The sequence below is a fragment of the Chiloscyllium plagiosum genome, unplaced genomic scaffold (genome assembly GCF_037043375.1).
Source record: "Chiloscyllium plagiosum isolate Xiang-an unplaced genomic scaffold, Cpla_swu_hap1 HiC_scaffold_17, whole genome shotgun sequence".
NCBI lineage: Eukaryota > Metazoa > Chordata > Chondrichthyes > Orectolobiformes > Hemiscylliidae > Chiloscyllium > Chiloscyllium plagiosum.
In genome coordinates, this window is record NW_028270155.1 from 54,658,601 (window position 1) to 54,680,706 (window position 22,106).

Consider the following 22,106-nt stretch of genomic DNA (forward strand, 5'->3'; position numbering starts at 1 on the left):
AACCTCGCCCTTGATCGGCGACAACCTTATTCCCATGTATTTCAACTTATTAAAGTCCAAGCTTGCCTTATTTATATCTCATTTTTAACTCTCCTCTCCTCCACTGAGGAACTGGATGGTACGAATCTCCAATAGGTAAATCAGAATTGGCACTTGAAAACTGCAGTTCCTCATCTATCGTGCCATGACTTATCGAGAGCAATGCCCCTGCATCCTCTATGGCCATAATACTACTTGATGTTTCATCCATGCAAGTCAGCATCAGCAAAGCACCAGCCTCAATGCATCATCATACTTCCTCTCGGATTAACTTGGTCATCACTTCAAGCTTTAACAATTGACACTGGATGTCAGTGACACCTATGACTTGCAAGCTTCTTCCAGGTCACTTTGTGCGCAGGAAGAAAAAACATATTTCACACAGCTACACAGTGCTTTTGCACAGACACGGACACATTCCTATGGCTCTTAGTTTGCTTTCTTAGGGCTTATTCACTTTAGACCTTGTTTGGAAGTTTGCAGCCTCCGCCTGATTCACATTGCATTGTTAGCACATAATGACCTGAAACCGGGTTTCAGACTATCAGTCTCTGTGTAGTTCACACCGCCTCCTCTGTGCACAAGGTCTTCAGCGTTCAACTACAGGCTGCCAATCTCTACGGGTGATGGTTTTTTTTTAGCATGGGAGAGCCAGGCAGCTTGTGATGGCGGGAAGCACTGAACAGTTAGTCAAACAATCAGACATATAGAGGGCAGACATACTGCGTGGCACTGTGTTATGTCAACATCAGATCTGCAGCCTATGCCAGCAGTTTGTGGCAAATACACTGCATGAACTTCAAGAAAATGGTGTAATGGGTGAAATTCAAAGTTGAACTGTCTTTGGTTGGGTCAAAGAAGACTACAGTCAGTCAGACAGCACAACCAAAGTCAGCCAAGGAAATTAACCAATTCCAGTATGGACAGTCAGTCAGGCACTTGGACAAAGTCTAGGGATCCACGTGCCTGGGATCAGACCAACCATAGTTGGTCTTGCAGATCAACTGCTAGTATGGAGATTACAGCTAAATCTGAGTACAGTTGAGACATTAGTCCAGAAGATGGGCCATCCTCAGTTCTGCCTAGCATGCCAAGTCAGTCATGGTGCTTTTGTCATGAACATTCAGGGGCAGACCATCGAGTCCTGGAGAAAGTCTGGATATGGGTTTCATTGTGCTGGATCTCTGAGGGAATGGTCGCTGTGATAAGGGAAACTGCATGTGCCAGGGTGGGACCTCAGGGAATAGGGGTTCAAATTAGTGATGGTAAAACTGGCTTTGACCATGAGTATGAAGGGCCACTAAGCATTTGGGAGGCTGAAGTGGACACATATGTAATTGTGTAAAAGGGCCTAGCCAAAGTTATGGGGATGGCTGGGAGCTGAAAGTTCATTGTGGCTGCAAAGACAGCAGCAGGATTGTATTCACCAACAATCATGAATCAACAAATCCACCATTCTACTATCACCATCAAGGCAAGGAATCAACCCTAGTTCAATGCAAGGTGCAACAGCAGGCATACCTCACAAGAAGGAGTCACCCCGGTGAAGCTACAGCATAACATTACTTGCACAGCAACAAATTTTAAGCAGGATAACTTTTAGATAGCTGAAAGTGATCCTACAACAAACAGATCAGATTAAAACTTTGCAGTCCTGTGACACCCAATTGCAAATCGCAGGGACCACCAAACAATGCAGTGGAGGAGGATCTGCAATCACGCAGTTTCAATAATGGGGGAGAACAACACATTAGTTCAAAAGACAACACTGCAGCAGTGAGTGGATGATCCACCTCAGCTTCCTCTGGAGGTTCAGAGATACCAGTCATTAGCTAATTCAAGTCACTTCATGTGATATCAAAAAAAGACTACAGATACTGGATACAGGAAAGGCTCTGGGGACTAACAACAACCCAGCAGTAGTTCTGAAGATCTGTGCCCATGTATTAACTGCATCCTTAACCAAGTTATTTCAATACAACTATAACACTGGTATCTATCCAGCAGTGTAGAAAATTGCCCAGCTATGTCCTACACACAAAAATGGGACAACTCCAACACAATTAGTTACCACCTAATCAATCAGTCTACTCTCACTCAGATGAAGGAGCTATTGGTGTGCTATCAAGCAACACTTACGCAGTAATAATGAGGTCATTGGTGATCGGTTTGGGTTCTTACAGTACCACTCCATGTGTCACTTCCAAGAACAAAGAGAACAAAAAAAAAATTTCAGATCAGGAACAAGCCCTTCGGCCCACCAAGCCTGCGCCGATCCAGATCCTCTATCTAAACCTGCCGCCTATTTTCTAAGGATCTGTATCCCTCTGCTCCCTGCCCATTCATGTATCTGTCTAGATACACCTTAAATAACGCTATCATATCCACCTCTACCACTTCCACTGGCTATGCATTTCAGGCACCCACCACCCTCAGCTTAAAGAACTTTCCACGCATATCTCCCCTAGACTTTTCCCCTCTCACCTTGAACTTGTGACCCCTCATAACTGAGTCCCCCACTCTAGGAAAAAGCTTCTTGCTATCCACCCTGTCTATACCTCTCTTCATAGCTAGCACCCTCCAAACCAGGCAACATCCTGGTGAACCTGATGAACAGCTTATGCCTGAAACACCGACTCTCCTGCTCCTCGGATGCTGCCTGATCTGCTGTGCTTTTCCATCATCACCCTTTTCAACTCTGGTTGGAGCTAAACCTAACACAGAAGAAGATCGCCATTGGAAGCCAATCATCTCAGTCCCAGAACAACACTCCAGCAGTACTTCATGATAGTGTTTTCATCCCAAACATTTTCAACTGCTTTATCTGTAAAATCAGAAGTGTAGAGGTTTTCTGATGATTGCTTCAGTATTGGACAAGTCATGAATGTGCAGTATGTCCAAACACAAGATCTAAACAAGATTCAGGTTTGCGCAAGTAATTTTTGCACCAGAGAAGTACAAGGCAAAGACCAGTGCCAACAAGAAAGGTCCTAACCATTTCTCCTTGAAATTCAATGACAATGCCATCATCAAATCCTCCACACTCAATATCTTGAGGGCTACTAGAAATCAAACTGAACCACCCATAAAAGGAGGCCAGAAACTAGCAATTCTGTGGCAAGTAAATCATCCACCTCACAAAACTTCTCCACAATCTATATACAAGGAGAAGTCAAACATATGATGGAATGCTCTCCATTTGCCTGGATAAGTTGAGTTCCAAGAACACAAGAAGCTCAAATACATAGCATGTATGACTGGCTCACTCACTATCTGAAAAATCCACTTTCTCCACCACTGTTGCTTAGCACAGACTGTCATTATCTCAAAATAAGCTGCAGCAATTCGTCAAACCTTTTTCAAATGCCACCACCTTTGCTACCCAGAAGACAAAGGGTAGCTGAGGCATGGGAATACCACTACCTTCTCCAAGGCATGCAGCAGTCTCAATTTTTTAAAGTTAAGTCCCATGATTGTTTTTGGGGGTTGGGAGCAAGCAGAACAAGAGCGAGAGAGTACGAGTGAGAATGACAGAAAGTGCATGCAAGTATGCGAACAAGAGAGATAGTGACTGTGCAAACGTGACAGAGAAATTGTTAGTAAGCCAGCATTTATTGCCTTGTGTAGTGGCCCAGACCTTCCTTCTTGAACCATGACAATCTTTGGGGTGCAGGGTTACCTACAGTGCTGTTCCAGAGGGAATTCCAAGACTTTGACTCTGTGACAGTGATTTTGTTCCAAGCTGAGATGGTGCAGGACTGGAAGAGAAACGTGCAAGTGGTGGTGCTCCCCTGCAATTTTGTCCTTCTCTTTCTAGACTACAGCATTCTTAGAAATGAAATCTCTTGTCAAAGGAGATTTTAATGAGTTACTGCATTGCATCTTGTAGAGGTACACTTGCATAATGAAAGTTGAAAGAGGGGGATAGATTGCCAATCCAGCAAGATGCTTTGATTTGGATGGTGTCAAGCTTACAGAGTGTTATTGTCAACAGGCCACCTAAATTCTGTGGTGCTAAGATTCCATGTATGGTGATCAGTGTCGGTATCCTGGAGGTCGCTGCTGGGCATGGAACTCAGAGACCCACTTAGCAGAAAGCAAGTTAAAGGGAACACCACCCATCCAGGCAATTGGAGAGTATTCCATCACATTTCTAACTTGTGCCTCGTAAATGGTAACAAGCATAGGGAGACAAGAGATGAGTTATACACCACAGAATTTCTAGCCTCTGACTTGCCCTTGTGGACATAGTATTTATGTAGCTTAGCCAGCATAGTTCCCGGTTGATGGCAACTGGATTATTGATAGCAAGGATTTGAAACTTTATCATCGTTTCTTCACAGTCATGGGGTTAGGTTCCTGGAACTTGCTTCATAATAGTACATTAAGTCAGCCTATACACCAGGAACTGCAACAATTCAAGAAAGTGGCTCACTATCAGCGTTTGAAGCAATTGAAGATGCATAACAAATGTAACACGTCCCATGAAAGAACAAACAGAAGAAACATTGCTGGTACCAGGTTCCTTTTTGGATTTATTTAATTAACAAAACTAAAATCTTTTTACCTGCATTGGTGCATTTGTTCAAAATAATACTAACCAGCAGCAGTGAAGCAAGAGACCTCTTAGCATTTGTATTAAGCTGCTGCTTAATACAACTTGATATTTTTAAGGATCTCCAAAATCTAAACTGGCTGCTCTGATTCTTAATTAGGATCCAGATTTTAGTATTATCTAAAGATTGAAATACTGCACCATTACTCCTCTGTTGCCCTGTCAGCACCTGGCAAATTTGTTCTTACATATGAAAGAGACAAAAAGAAACAGCATTTTCTTTATAATGAGATTACAGTCACCTATTACCCGGAGCCTTACTGGATCCAGATTGACTAACTGTATCTTTGGAAATCAGTGACTAAAAATAAAAAAATGTCCCTGAGAATTGGCAGAGTTTCCAAAAATATGTTGCTTGCATGTTTCACAGTGACATGTACATGTTTGAAGGAAAAGGACCCAAAAATTCAATGGAAAGTGAGAACATGTTGAAAAAAAACCTTGAGCACACAATTTTGTTTTCTTGGCCATTTTTATATGGATGACATTGATGAACAAATCTCAAAAATTATGGTCCTAAAGTACAATACAGAGTGTTTTAAACTTATTTTCTCACTCTCCCATTTCATTAAAGCTAGTGGCTCATGAATTCAAATAGCATTTTAGAATCCAGGGAACTAAACGTGAAGATTTCAGAATAAGGATTTCTAGACAAAAGAAAAAAATAACAATCAAAAATATTAAGAATACCAGTACTGGTGAAAATGGTGAAGTAAGAAGAACATTGCATACATTTTAATGATTCGAGCACAATGTCAAATGTATTCAGAGTGTGTGGCTTTATTGACCTGGGAATAATGATAGGCCTTTCTAATTCTTTCCTATAATAGAAGCAAGATCAATTATCTACGCAGCTAGAATCTAATTAGTTACTCTTAATCCAATAGAGGATTTGTCAATTACTTAGATTATGAATTAATTTTCTTCCACACCATTTGGACTAAATCAAGCACTAATCGTGCACCGCATTTCCGTCAGAAAGTTAAGTCAATCGGACTTCCTTCAGATGCTTAGTAGCACTACTTACAACAGACATCAATTCTCCAGGGAACTTGATATCAATTTAACTTCACCAATAACTTATGTGACCCATCACTCCAAAGTTGTTTTCTCTCCTAACATGGGTTTCAAAAAGGAACAAACCGTGGAAGCTATGCCAATGTGGACATCAGAGAAACAAAAGTGGTTGAATCCTGAGCGACTTGGAACCAGATTGAGTACAATGCTTGTCCAAATATTGATCACTGGCTCTATTCTCTGAAGGCAACTTAGAATTCTTGAATTCCAGATCAGATCTCACACTATCCCACTTCAGACAGCTGTTGACATCACAAAAGCACATTCATAGCACTGAATCTAAAAGGTTTTTGGAAATAGAGTAGTAAGTGAAACTCAGATGAATCTGGGCTGAATTTGGCCACAAATATGGATAAGTTACTAGGTCTCCAGTTTCCCTATGCAAAATATGTAAAAACGGAAGTGGGTAATTGAACAACTAGCATATGTTGCAGAATATATTCATATTTAAGATCTACTTTGACTTGCATCTGCAGAAGCTAATTTCTAATCCTGTGCAACTCATGCGAATCAGTACTTACCCTGAACCTGTAGGGGTTCCAGTTTCTGAAGCTGCTGGTGCCGCAGGCGAACTTTTCTCCTGAACTGCATTCTGATTTTTCAAAAAGGTTTTAGCTTCTTTGGAAGCAGCATCCACTTCTTTAGTGACTCTAAAACAACAAAATTATGAGTGGATTCTAAAGTCCCTTATTTTGCTTACGTAAACAGTTTAAGCCAGTGTAAAGAATTATGACTTTAGTACTCAAATAAATTTAAAATATACAGGTCAATCTCAAGGTTAAAACATTAAAAGTTACATTTATATAACACGTTTCAGAATCTCAGGCTTTCAAAAATATTGACAGCTGATTAAATACTTTTAAATGCTGGGAAACACTGGAATCAAATTAGAAAACAGTTTTCTTTGACAAACAACAATTTTTTTTTGGAAAGGAAGGTTGCTCGAACTACGAATGTTGACCATAACACTCCAGAAATCAATTGCGTCTCAAGATCTTTTTACATCCACTTTGAGGTTCAAATGGGATGGGGTGTGTGCGTGTGCACACATACCTGGCTGTGTGTGTGTGTGTGTTGGGGGAGGAAAGAGACACAGAGAAAGCATGACAAATACACACAGAAAGGGAGAGAATACTACAGAGACACAGACACACCTCAGTATTATTGACTTCCTCCTGTACAGCTTTGTGCCTCTGAGCAAGTAATCCTTTAGTGCTAAATTATGCAACTATTTAAACATCTGGATTAAAACTGCCTCTGATTCCACTTTAGATCCTCAATGGTCAAATTAAAGATTAGTATTCATCACATATATCTAAGTTGGATTCAAACTTAATATTTCAACTGTGAACAAACAGCATCCTTACACTGCAACGTCAGTTCTATAAAATTATTATAGAACAGGAAAAGGCCATTCAACCTATCCTGTCTACACCAAGTCTCCAAATGAGTACTTCATGCCACTTGTGCCATTTTATATTCTTCCCATGATCCTACGCATTGCTCCTTTTCACATAAGCATCTAACACCCTCCTAAATGCTTCAATGAAATTTACCTCCAAACTTTCCAACAAAGCATTCAAGAAACTCTAATTATTTGCTGTGTGCAAAAGGTTTCTCCTACCGTTTTTGTTTTTTCTGTCAATGATCTTAAATCTGAGTCCTCCTGTTCTTAATGTGTTCATGAACCTACAACTTTGAACATCTTATTCAGATCTTCTCTTCCATCTTTTTTCTAAAAAATAGGTTTTTTTTCCCATAAATTTTCTTTCTAACTGAATTCCTCAACACTAGAACCACACTTCAAAATCTCTTCGGCATTCTCTCCAATACTTTCACATCCTTTTTAAAGTGTGGCACCCACAATTAAATGCAATATGCCAACCAAGGCTGAATAGGAATCTTACACAAGTTCAACATAACCTCCTTGTGCTTCTACTCTATAACCCTTGTTAATAAAGGCAAAGATACTGTTTGCTTCAATGTGCTGTCAATCTGTTCTGCCACTTGTAATGTTTTTTCCATATAGACACCAGGATCCTCTACTCTTACATCCCCTCTACAGTTGTTAGCCTTTAGTTTATACTGTCTCCATGTACTGCCTGACAAAACAAATCACTTGACATTTCATCACACTGAATGAAATCAGCCACCTGTCCACTCATTACACCAACTTGATAGCATCTTCTTGAAGTTCTATACTGTCTTTCTCAGAGTTCACAATGCTTCCAAGTTGTGTAATGTCTGCAAATTTTGAAGTGGTGTCCTGTACAGCAAGACAAAGCAGAGGCCCGCCAAAACCATCCCTGGGGAACTCCACTACAAAATCACCTCCAGCCAGCTGAACATTCGTTAAACAGGATATGTGGGGAGGTGATGATAAGCTCACTTTCAGATTGAAGGCACCAAATTCATGAGGGTTTACACAAAGCTGGAAGATGAAACTAGCTTTAGCTTTGGCTGGAGCTCTTTAATATAGCCCTTATTGTGGTAATCAGTCAGTTCAGGGATTAGGTTAAATCTTTTGAAAAGGCAAAAAGGAGTCAAGCATAGCTCCTTGAAAATTAAGTATGCACTTAAGGGACAGAGAAAGCATTACCACAACAGAGAGATCATAAAAGTTAAACTTTAATTTAGATCACAAGGTTCCTCTTACAGTGACTGTAATGAGGTCAGCAAAGTAGGCATTATAAAATGAGTTCGCAAATTGAGGCTGTTAGTCTGGTCCAGTCAGGGAGACCTGGCTGACAGATATCAACAAGAGTGTCAGAAGTTCTGTTTACTCAGAGCTAGCTCTGAAAAAAACTGGGTCAGTGGCAATGTATAAATGAAGGGTGACTTGGTGACAGGATACCAGCCTCTGTGGTGCTTTTTCACATATGAAATTACATTTAGTCATAGTGGCTTTTCACTTGTTGTTCAGGACACAAATCACAACAAGTTAACAAAAGATACAGATGGTAAGCAAAGTACATCAATAGGCTATTTAGAAGTAGGCAATGGATGGCATCGGGTCGTGTCTATTATCAAATGAATTTTGTAAACCACCATTTTATTTGACCTTTAAATGTCAACACCATTAATGGTATTCCTTTGGAATGAATCAGAATGAAGCAAACGGATTTTAAAATATCACTGTACAGTTCAATTCCTCCTTCCAAAAATCTTTACATTTCGTAAACTTAATTGATTTTCATGTTTTCCTCATGACTGCTTCATATATTTAATACAAGATCTTTTACTGGATTATCAAAATTCAAGATGAATAACTTGCAGTTCAAGTTGACCCCATCCATAGTTTATGTCCCAATATTCTTTCAGAAGGATTAAGAAGATTGAAACAAAATTAATATAAGGAGTTTTAAAAAAAGAAACATAATAATTAAGTAATAATGCACAAAGCAGGAATACAAGCAAAGAAATCCCCAAACAATGCCCACACAGACTCATCTTTTAGTGAGGATCACAGTATGGTGATCAAGTACCAGACTGCACTCTAAATGCTGTCAGAATTGTATTTGAGGAAAGACAGATTGATTGAAAGACTAAAAACTGTAGGTCAAGTGCTTCAGTCAAGCTTGCCTATCCTCAAATTACAATCCTGGCAGGATCTTATGTCTATTACTGTGATTAAAATCACTTTAAAGATGTTCAGGATTTTATTCCTTTTTTTAAAAATATGCTGTATTGTTTATACAGACTGCTGTTCTTACTGGCATTCAAACTGGTCAAAGGTTTCAGTCCACCCCATTCTACTGCTACGGGAAATAATTTGCAGACAGCCCAAGAAACAATGAAGATAACGAAGGAAGAACAAACAGCCAATGAAAAGCAAAGATTTTGGAAGAGAAAATTGAAAGAACTGGAGACCAAAACTTGCACAAAAAAAATGACAAAGTATTCACAATGAATGCCCCCTTCAGGTGCATAATACCAAAAGTTTGTATTTTGAAATGAATACAATAGGAAATCCATGATTACACAAATTGATTATACTGTTTCTACTATTCTGATAAGCATATACTGTAAAGGGTAAAGGACAAAATACTAACAATGAAATATTTCAATTAAATTTATCTGGGGTGGCACAGAGGCTTAGTGGTTAGTACTGCTGCCTCATAGTGCCAGATACCCGGGTTCAATTCCAACCCTGGGCGACTGTCTGTATGGAGTTTGCACATTCTCCCCATGTCTGTGTGGGTTTTCTCCGGGTGCTCCGGTTTCTTCCACAGTCTGAAGATGCGCTGGTTAGGTGAATTGCCAATGCTAAATTGACCATAGTGTTCATGGATGTATAGGCTAGGTGCATTATTTAGGAGAAATGTAGAGTGTAGGTGGGATACTCGATGTGGACTTGTTGGGCCAAATGGCCTGTCTCCATACTGTAGGGATTCTAAATTCTAATTCCTCTTTCACATATCATTAGTTGGTTGGGGCACAGAACATTACACGTTTTAACAGAAAATTAGATCATTATTGAAAGCAGAGAAACATACATGGCTATGGGGAGGCAGCAATAAAGTTGTGGATTACCCCAGAATTTCAGCAGCAGAAAAAGAATAGGGTGAAAGTTCCTACAGAGTGAACAGTCAATCCCATTCTTTGCATCACCTGTAATTCAGCTGGCAGCAACCTCACCTCTCTCTCACTGGACTTGTACAGAAAAATCAAGATGGACATTCTACTGCATTACCGCTGCACTGTTGGGCATTTTGTCTTTGAGATGAGACTTTAAGCCAAATAAATGTTTGTTGTTTGGATGCAAAAAATCGCATGGTACCTTTCAAAGAGGAGCAAGGGAATTATCATTGCCCAACATTTATACCTCAACCAATAGACTATTTTTTGACTGTTGCATTGCAGTTTGTGGGAGGGGGCTGTTAGTAAAATTGTTGCTCCATTTCCTATTTATAACATCAACTATACTTCAAAGAAGTATTTAATTGGAAGTAAAGCATTAAGTGATGTCCAGAGGTTGTGTAACATTCTGTACAGACTCAAGCTTTCCTAATACAAATCACTATAGTCACAATAAGCAAAAACATTTAATCTGTCATAACAGGAGAAATATCAATGAATGACTGAACAACATTGGAAGTGTAGAATATAGAACATTCAACAGAGACTAAAAATAAACAAATAGCACTTCAGCCACCCTTAACAGACAAGACCCAGAATATTCTCTAGGCTTCACGTTAAGTATTACATGTGAACAGAAACTGTCAAATCTTTTATTCTTTAAAATTTTAATTCAAGTATAGTTATTAAGTAATCAGTTCAAATTTTGACACATAGTAAAGAGAAGATAAAATAAAAAAAAAATATTTTGATTTCAAGCATGTCAAAGTGTTTCATCCAGAAGCTATCCAAAGACAAGCCCAGCTCTTCTGTGGAAGTTCTAGGGTGCTACAGCCTAAAAAGAATCTACAATAAGATTCAAGAGCTGTGCCCAGATTTTCAAAGCTCATAACACAGGAAAACGCAATAGCAATTGGGAATGACAGTGGAACAACATTGTTGAATTTCATGACTGAAATTTTGAAAATTCATAACTTGACATTAATATCATGCATCCTTTACTATAAGATATAACATTTTACTTAGAAACAAGTATGTTTTTATAGAATGTAACATTGACAATAGATGAAAGATCATAGATTGCACTTGATTCATTCCAAAATGGGCTTTACTGAATTAAAGATGGTGCTACAAATCAGATGATTTGTGCATAAAAACAAAGCTAAGACCTCATTCTTCTGGAATCTCTTCTATCCTCCACTGTGTGGACATTACGGTTAAAACAACAGAAAAGAATGGTGGGCATTGCATCTCCAAACCAAGAATTGAAAATGGAAAAAAAATGCCATTTGAACTTATTATGCTGCAAATGCACTAATGATCCACCAGCTATTTCACACCATGAACAGTTTTGATCAGGAACATTAAAGTTTAACCTCATTATATCTGTGGACGTGCTAGTACCCTCAGTTATCTCCCAAAGTAAATACTTCACCCCTACCCAAATGGATAGAAACCAATTGTTAAATTGAAGTGGATTCCTTAATGAGCCCATTATATGACCAAAACTACCTTGGTCTTGGAAAAGCTTTGATTACACATTTCTGAATCCTTGCATCAGCCTGGTAAAATGCTAGTCTACTGTTAACATCATAGTCCAAGAATCTAATTAGTGAAGTCACAATCCAGATTCCAGACTTAGCTAAGTTTGCCTCATTTTAAATCTCCTTCAAAAGCTGTAGGTCTTGAAAAAAACTTGCATTTGCCTGAAAAGTGGACAAATTTTGCAGACTAACGTCACCTTCTGTGCTTTCAATAACTCGAAAAGTAATTCTGCAATTTCAGCTGAAGAATTTACACCATGCATTTCCTTCTTTTGTTTATTCCATGTGCATGCACGCATATATGTTTTGACAATCATTCCTCTGGTTTGATTGCATAAAAACCCTAATTTTGATTAAATCCAAAAGAGAGTTTGGTGTGGGTCTTTTAAAACTTAAGACTTTATAAATAAAGGCTTGGGTGAATGACACTGCAGCATTTTTCAAAAGGGAACCAAACAAAAAATTTAAAATACTTGTAATTATGGACAGGAGAAGCCTAAGTACAATCCAATTATCTCTCTTTCCCATTCACAATAAAAATTACCTTGAATACAAAAGGAATTGAAAATATATGGTTTGAAAACCAAATTAAATTTCATAACATCTCCATGATCAATCAGAATCTGAATTAAATAAGACATGAAAATATAAACTATCAGTTTCCACTATTTTCCCCTGCAAGCTCCACATTTATGATCAAATGTGGTACTATGTAGGTGATCAGACATTCACTAATTATTTCCTGAATTCAGTCCAATAAAATGAGTAGTGGTCTGGTATGCACTTACATAAAATACAGAGAAAATAAAACAGCTGGCCTCAATTAATTCAAACTGCAATTACGTTCGTCCATATTTCTTCTTGCTCTATTTTTTCTCCACTCCTCTCTCAAACTCCCCCATTTCATGCTTTCTCGTGCGGCACTCTGTCTCAACATTCGCTGGTATTCCAGTCTCTTGCACACTTTCACATTCCCAGTTTTTCACTCCCCCTCCATTTCCTCTCTAACACACATACACATAAACCAGTACCTCAAATCATTTATTTATATACATAATCTCCAGTGGCGTGTTCCTCTCTCCCAAAACACAGAAAGGAAATTGCCAATTCTATTTTATTTTCCAAATAAACTGTAATGGAGAATCCCTCAAGATCTATTCTCAGGTATCACAAGCTGCAATGCACTTGCAGAACCGAAGTTATCCAGATGTATAACTAAATTTAGTGAACCCTGCTAGGGAAAGATCCACATGCTAGGGACTCAAATACATTTAAGAAACAAGGGAGACTTTCTATTTACATCATGACATATACATCTTTCGGATAATAGCAGCATTGCACTGCATTGACAAAATAAATTTTATCCATAGATGTTTACATACAGAGTAGTTTTCTTTTTGTTTTCAGTATGTCAGCAATTGTCCATAATGTGTTTTGCTTATTAACTGGAAGGTGAAAGTAACCCTCAGTTATATACAAAGGATGATAATTTTTTTTGTTTTACAAAGAACACAAAGCAATATTGGCTCTCCTGTTACGAGAATAACCTCCTGGGTGTAGTAGTCATCAGACTACAATACTGAAAATATCATCAGTCAACCCTGCAATGAAGTGCAACATTAGCATTATTGGCCTCAACAAAAATTCCTATACCTTAAAGGCAGTAGTCTGAAAAGAGTGATGCAATTGGGCAATAGTTCAAACATTACAGTCCTCTGAAGTTTAAATACTGAGGTTAATACACTTCGTAGACAGCATGCCACAAACCAAAAAAAAAGTACAATAAGAACAGTGTTTTCAAACATTATTTTTTTAAAAATTCCTCACATTAGAGTGTTTAATAAACTCAAGGGAAATAATTTGTACAACTGTTCCTCAGCATACGACTAAATGGAACAGAGCTGCCTACCAAACTAAGAAAAGCATCTGCAGTAGATGGATTAAAAGTTTTGAAAATATTACAATATTAAACGAGTAAAATGGTGAACAGTCTCCATGGAGAGAGAATACTTAAATAAATGGTGCTAAAACCACTTAAATGCATTCAGCCACTTTTTAAAAACATGCAGAGTGCTTGTTTCAAGATTCCCACTCATTGATATTTTTTCTGAAACAGTAATTTCAAATAATGCATGCTTGTTTTACCCAATAAGTGCAGTGCACACTTTATGGTAGTACTTAGTTCTGATTTATTTTATTGAACATATCAAAATAATACATGCACCATTGATTTTTGACTGTTTTGATTTTTTAACCAATTTGAAATATGTATGCAGTACACATTCAATCTCAATGGTTTGCAATAACCAAGATACACATTTGATCAAAAAAGCAAAAATTAGACAAATTGACTAGACATACCTTCTACTGGAGAAGGCTTATTGACTTCATTCTATCTTTCATTGCATTAGCTGGTTCTGATGGTTTTCATGGGAACTGTCAGTGCCATATGAAGTTATTACATTATTTATGAACCAAGAAACCTAACCCAGTGTTCAGAGATCTCTGGATTAATCAATGATTCAATAAGTGAACGCTAACATCCCCAACCCTGGCCCCAAGGGAAGTGCTATAATTTCAATATTCACAAGGGAACCACAACAGCATTTCATAACATGCCAATCAAACATTTTATGGTTTATTTAAGGGCTTTGTGAAAGCCATCATGCTCTCAGGTCTGCACCATAACTGCCTTTTGGAACAATGCCTCATTTGTGATGCTGATCAACGTCAGCATTTCAGACATTAGTTTGTATAGTTGTCTCAGATTGTACATTACAGAACAGGTACAAGCAGTAAACATGCGCAGGCAAAGACATATGAGAGAAAGGCTGTGACATTTAGGAACTGGAAACAATTTAAAACACAACAGGTAAGATTTTCTGCTAATGGTGCACCAGCTTCTGAGCTCACCAAATATTACCAGGCAAAAAGTGTCTGAAAACAGGTAGTGGAAGAGCAAAGACAGGTGTGGTGAGATAGAATCAAGTATGATCAAGTAGACTGGGTGACCACTTCACAGAACACCTACATTCTGTCTGCAAAAAAGAACGTGAGCTTTCACTTGCCTGCCACTTCAATATACCACTGGTTCTCTGGCCAACATCTGTCTCAGGCTTGCTACAGCTCAGTGCAAGTGGGAAGAACAGCACCTCATTCTCCACTTCGGAACTCCACAGCCTTCTGTACTCAATATTGAGTTCAAAAATTTTAGGGCTTGAAGCCCTTTGTCCCAAATTGTTAGCAGCTATTCATTCTCCCAGGCTGACCATTATCTACTCGGCGAAAGTGAGGACTGCAGATGCTGGAGATTATAGTCGAGAGTGTGGTGCTGGAAAAGCACAGCAGATCAGACAGCATCCGAGAAGCAGGAAAATCAACATTTCGAACAAAAGCCCTTCATCAGGAATGATGCTGTGAGCCGAGGGGGTGGAGAGCTAAATGGAAGCGGGGGGTTGTGGCTGGGGGGGAAGGTAGCTGAGAATGCGATAGGTGGATGGAGGTGAGGGTAAAGGTGATAGGTCAGAGAGGAGGGTGGAGTGGATAAGTGGGAAGAAAGATGGACAGATAGGACAGATCATTAGGGCTGTGCTGAGTTGGAAGGTTATAACTGGGATAAGGGGAGGAGAGGGGAAATGAGGAAACTAGTGAAATCTTGCAATGATGCAGTATAGTTGGAGGGTCCTGAGGCAGAAGATGAGACTTTCTTCCTCCAGGCATCAGGTGGTAAGGGATTGGTGATGGAGGAGGATCAGGATCTGCATGTCCTTGGCAGAATGGGAAGGGGAGTTAAAGTATTCAGCCACGTGGCGTTGGGGTTGGTTGGCGCGGATGTCCCGGAGATGTTCTCTGAAGCACTCTGCGAATAGGCGTAATGTCTCCACAATGTCAAGGAGACTGCAATGGGAACAACAGATACAGTAGATGACATGTATAGAAATTCAGGTTAAACTCTGATAGATGTGGAAGGCTCCTTTGGGGCTTTGGACAGAGGTAAGAGGGAAGGTGTGGGCGAAGGTTTTGCGATTCCTGCAGTGGAAAGGGAAGGTGCTGGAAGGGGCATGAACCTGACAAGGGAAGTCACAGAGGGAATTGTCTTTACGGAAAGCAGATAGGGGTGGGGAGGGAAATATATCTCTGGTGGTGGGATCTATTTGTAAGTGGCGGAAATGGCAGAGGATTATGCGATGCATATGGAGGTTGGTGGGATGGAAGGTGAGGACCGGGGGATTCTGTCCTTGTTGCGGTTGGAGGAATGGGGTTCAAAAGCGGACGTGCGGCAAGTGGATGAGTTGCGCTGGAGGGCATCAGCAACCACGTGGGAGGGGAAATTGCGGTCTTTAAAGAAGGAGGCAACCTGATTTATTCTGTGGTGGAACTGGTCCTCCTGGGAACAGAGGTGGAGAAAGTTAGGGATAGCGTTTTTACAGGAGGCAAAGTGGGAGGAGGGGCAGTCCAGGTAACTGTGGGAGTCGTGGGTTTGTAGAAGATGTCAGTGTTGAGTCAGTCACCATTGATGGAGACAGAGAGGTCCAAGAGAACTCACGGTCGGGGTGAAATGTGTTGGTGAAGTTAGATTAGATTAGATTAGATTCCCTACAGTGTGGAAACAGGCCCTTTGGCCCAATAAGTCCACACCGACCTTCCGAAGAGTAACCCACCCAGACCCATTTTGCTCTGAATAATGCACCTAACACATGAGCAATTTAATATGGCCAAGTCACGTGACCTTTGGACTGTGGGAGGAAACCGGAGCACCAGAGGAAACCCACGTAGACACAGGGAGAATATGCAAACTCCATACAGACAGTCACCTGAGGCTAGAATTGAACTGGGACCCTGGTGCTGTGAGGCAGCAGTGCTAACCACTGAGCCACCATGCCGCCCCTCACTGAACTGTTCAACCTCCTTGTGGGAGCATGCTGATACAGTCATCAATGTAGCGGAGGAAAAGGTGGGAAATGGTGCGGAGTAACTGTGGAAGATAGACTGTTCCATGTTACCAACAAAGAGACAGGTATAGCTGGGGCAATGCATGTGCCCATGGTTACCCCTTTCATCTGGAGGGAAGTGGGAGGATTCAAAGGAGAAATTATTGAGGGTGAGGAACAGTTCAGCCAAACGAATGACAGTGTCAGTGGAAGGTTACTGGTGGGGACAAAGGGACAGGAAGAAACGAAGGGCTTGGAGGCCCTCGTCATGGCGGATGGAGGCATAGAGGGACTGGATATCCACGGTGAAGATGAAGCGTTGGGGGCTAGGGAAATGAAAATCTTGATGTAAGTGGAGGGCGTGGGTGATGTCCAGAATGTATGTGGGGAGTTCCTGGACCGGGGGGATAGGACAGTATCGAGGTATGTGGAGATGAGATTGGTGGGGTAGGAGCAGGCTGTGACGATGGGTCAGCCAAGGTAGTCAGGCTTGTGATCTTGGGTAGGAAGTAGAACTGGGAGGTGCGGGATTCTTGAACTATGAGGTTGGAAGCTGTGGGTGGGAGATCCCCTGAGGTGATGAGGTTGTGTAGGGTCTGGGAGATGATGGTTTGGTGATAGGAGGTGAGGCTGTGATCAAGGGGGCAGTAGGAGGAGGTGTCTTCGAGTTATCTACTCCTTTGTCTGTCCAACGTTTCTTCTCTCTCTTTGGGCGCTACTCCACCTATCATTTACTCCTTACCCTCTTCCTTTACCCTATCGTTTTGTATAAAAATCAACTTCTTCCTAGTTACCGTCAGTTCTGAGGAAGGGTCACTGGACCTGAAACATTAACTCTGATTGCGCTCTACAGATGCTGCCAACACAGCTGAGCTTTTCCAGCATTTTCTATTTTTGTTTCTGATTTACAGCATCCACAGTTCTTTCATTATTTTATCAAGTTTAATCAGGGTTTATGTGGAAACTAATATCACATTTGCACGTAACGGTGGCAAGAGCAGCATGCAACAGGAAGAAGAGAGATGGTCAAGGATAGACTGATGGAAGATAGCAAAAGAAATGGCATGGGAATGGGAAGACAATCCTTTGGGTATGAATGCTTTCTTATTTATCCAAATGTAGCCAATCAGGCAAAGGCAATCTCACTCAGGTGAATGATGAATACATGGAAGAGAACAGTGTGCTCAGCATGGCTGGAGGCTGCAGTCAGACTTTTCTAAGTTACTAATCTGTGGGAGCATGAAATTTTGATTGGAGGGTTTCAAACAGGGAACATCGGGCAAAACTGGAGAACACCAAAGTCCAAGTCATTAAATGTATTCCAGGTTAAATTTGACAGAGTTTTGATCTACAAGGGAGCAAAAGGTAAATTATTTTAGGAAGTGGGGGAAATGTGGAGAACACAGGAATGCAGAGTTGAGGTCAATATCAGATCAGCCATGATCTTATTTACTGACAGGGCAGGATTGAGGGGCCATATGGCCTATAATTACTTCTTATGTTATTATGAAGCAAAAACACAGAAGGATTTGAGAATGAATAAAGATTGGAAATACAGCATGACAAGGAAGGGGATTGGCAGTGTGCATTTTACAAGAGGGACAAACTACTACTTCACTAGACTTGATGCAAGGTTCAGAAGTTTAAAAAAATCTCAGCAAACATTTCTGCCAGTAAGAAAAGAATCCAATATTGGTTTGTTCTAAAAATGAATTCTAACTTTGCCTGTGTGAATGCTTACAGGAAGCCTTAATAGGGCACTTATTTCAGTGTCCAAATTATCAATTTGCAATGAAAATTCTTTACAGAGATAGTGTAAGTAGAAAGTATTGTTTAATTCAAGTAAAACAAAAATAGCTTTTTCTCAGAAAAATATTAATTTTGGATGTAGGACATGAGTAATGTAACAAGTATGGCAGACTTCAGGAGAAACAAGTGACTTTGAGCCCAAGGTTCCCATGGCTTTTCATTGGCGGCCTTTCCTCAGTTCCTCTTTGGATTTACTGCAAACTAACTGATTGAGATTGATTGCTATTATTTGATAATTCCATTATTACAGCATCACACAAGTAGCATGATAATAGAAAGTGATGAATAGAAGAGATTAAGGATTGAATGAAAAAACTTATCTCAGAAGTGATGCAAGTGTTCCAAATTTCAACCTGTCTCAATGCTCTAAAATGCCCTGGTTGTTTCAAACAAAACATGCTGATCATTTTAGTACTAAGCCTACTTAAACAAAAGACAAGAAATGTTCACTGTGCAAAAAGGGTAAAGGTTCATAACTCTCCACAGAACTTGAATGCTGAAAGCTAACTTGGAGTGATTTCTCTCATGGATAAAAAAAAGCATTCAGTTTATCCATGACAACAACGTAAAAGAACCAATGGTAACCAAAAAACAATTATTTCCAAAATTGTGCTTCAGTTGAATGCTATTAATGACAGGAAAGGAAAAAGAATGAACTTCGAACTACAAACTTCAAGATGATCCTTTATCAGTCGATGCGTTTAGTGTTACCAAATATGAACTTTAAACAAATTTAAAAATAGGTATTTACCTTGTGTCTTTGTTTAACTCAGGTTTATCCTCTATTGAAATTAAAGAAAAATCACAAATGTCGGAAATCTGAAACAGAAAATGCAGAATGGATGAGCCAACATCTGAAAGAGAAGACATTTGATGTTTGAGATGAAATTTATTTAAAGGATCTGATTTGGTTTCTCTTTTAGATGTTGTTGAATCCATTGCATTGTTGGAGTATTTTCACTTTTAACAATAATGAATCATTGTAATGGGGAAGTTATCGCAGATCAGAACAAATAAATTGAGTCAAATGAGAAGACAATCCCAGTTTGTCAGTCAATCCCCTTTTTTGCCGTACATGCATTATTCATTATGCCTCCAAATTTCACCCCTCCCAATTATACTTATTCTTAGTGGCATTTTAAACCTGACTTGAAAAGTGTGGCACTGGAAAGGCACAGGAGATCAGTCAGCATCTAAGGAGCAGGAAAGTCAACGTTTCAGACATAAGCCCTTCTGTGCTGCAAAGGTGTGAACAAGTTTAAAACACATCATGACCTTAAAGGTAGCAGATAAAAATGAGTAACTCCCCACATCCATAGTTCACCCTCATATCCAAGAGTAGAAGTCAACCCCAATTTCTGAGGGATTTTGAGAGACCTCATTAGTAGACTTTTAAGCCAACTCCTACGGCACTGTTAGGGAGTGGAACATTCAGGCTTGCAACAGTAGGAGCTATTATTTCCTGATCAAGTACCAAAAGTCCTCATTCAACATTTATCTCAGAAAGTATCACTAGTGAATAGGAGGTATTGCAAGTTTCATTTTTGTTTTAAATGAAATTAGTTCAAAATATAAAAACATTACCCATGTAGGAATTTAGCAATGTGAAATATTTTACCGTATGTATAACATTTTAATATTCCAATTTTTTGAGAAAGGAAGATCCTATAACGCTAAAGCTGTAGTATGAGTTCAATCCTATGGGAACCAATGTTTCACTAAATTTTGTGTCTCTAAAAATCATGATTCAAATCAATCAATTCAAATGAGGATTTACTGTAAAGCAGTCAGATACAACATATCTGCCCAATTTCAAAACAGTATTTCTTATTGTATGAAAATATCATTGCTCATTTCTCATATCATCCATACAATTAAATTGCCAACTTATTGCCAATAATTTAAAGTATTTCCGTGCTATTGGCAAGTATATTGATTGAGACTGGCAAAACACAAATAGAGACAGTAAAGCCTTTACACGGTGCAACTTTAGAAAGTGTTATGTAAATGTAATCTGAAATATTATTTATAGTGTAACTGACAGAACATATATCCATCTTGGACTTTTTGGAAAGAACTCTTTGCAAAGCAAAGACAGTTAGCTGCAGGAGGAAAACAAGTGCTGCATTTGGAAAGAACATCAGCTGCTTGACTAGAGTCACTGAGGTGACAATAATTTCAGAGGTCACATGCCCCAATTTGCAGGTGTGATAAAGTTATTGGATTTGAACACAATGGGAGAGTCCAAGATAACTTGCCTGGCGCAATACCCTTGTGAAAAACCTCTCAAAGTGTGCAAATTGAAAATACACAGCAAAACCTCATCACTGCAAATTCAAGCTTCCTAAAGAAAATTTGAAGTCTATACCCACTGTCTTCAGAAAAGCAAATTCAGTCAGTAACAACTCGAAAGACACCACAGGGACTTCAGTTACAGACCAACATTTCGACAATCTGTGAATAATTAATTTTCCTGAATGACTGTTGCTTGGCCAAATTACTTCCAAGATAACACCCTGCTGACTTTTTAAATATATTTTCCCCCCAACAGACTTGGAGGTTGTGTACAAGATATATACATAATTTGTATATATTTGCATAGTTTAAATCTTTGCTTAATTATCTTTGCTCGATTAAGTTTTGGCTTGCAATAAAGTTAGTTCTCGTTACTAAAAGAATTTAGCAGACTGATTTCTGGTACAGAGTTATATATATTCTGCCATATTTGGCAATATCAACTATCTTTTTGAAATCAACCTTTGTTGAGACCAGTGGAGGAGTGGGACAAGGAAAAGAATCAAGATTAGAGTGGTGCTGGAAAAGCACAGCATGTCAGGCAGCATCCAAGAAGTAGGAAAATCGACGTTTCAGGCAAAAACCCATCAGGAATTTGCCCGAAACGTCGATTTTCCTGCTCCTTGGATGCTGTCTGACCTGCTGTGCTTTTCCAGCACCAGTTGAAACTTTATTGCTGGAACAGCACAGCAGGTCAGGCAGCATCCAGGGGAAACTTTATTGCTGGAACAGCACAGCAGGTCAGGCAGCATCCAGCACCACTCTAATCTTGACTCTAATCTCCAGCTTCTGCAGTACCCACTTGCACCAAGGAAAAGAATTAGGTCACTCCTCCTAACTTGGTCATTACAAAAATCTAATCCTGCGTTAGGTCTAATACAGCAATGCCTCTAGCATTTTCTGTTTCAAGAATTTAAGTTCAATTCAAAAAATAAAGCAAGAAAGAAAGCAAGAATATTCCACTACCTCCCCCCCAACACCCCCACATCCAAAGATTTTCACTTTTAATTGAACTATCCCTTTTCTCTCTCCACTTGCTACTCGTACTACGTAAAGAACATGAACAACACTCCATCTTTATAAATGATATACATCTGAAATAGCAAATCATGTGTCAAAGTGAGTTTTTAAAAATAGAAAATGCATTACTTGAAGAAAGAAAGGAGCGAAAATTACATATGAACAGAAAAATTTCAAAGGATTAAAACACATGAAAGG

At 39.4% G+C, this 22,106-nt stretch overlaps 1 protein-coding gene across 2 annotated transcripts in view; it reads right to left on the reverse strand.

Annotated features, from left to right (window-relative positions):
- cfdp1 (chromatin remodeling protein CFDP1) overlaps positions 1–22,106 on the reverse strand; it is a 191,595-nt gene that overhangs the window by 139,135 nt on the left and 30,354 nt on the right. For both annotated transcript variants that reach the window (XM_043707045.2, XM_043707044.2), the window contains exon 5: positions 6,253–6,381. In XM_043707045.2, the coding sequence (XP_043562980.2) occupies positions 6,253–6,381 (129 nt within the window). The remainder of the gene's footprint in view (positions 1–6,252; positions 6,382–22,106) is intronic.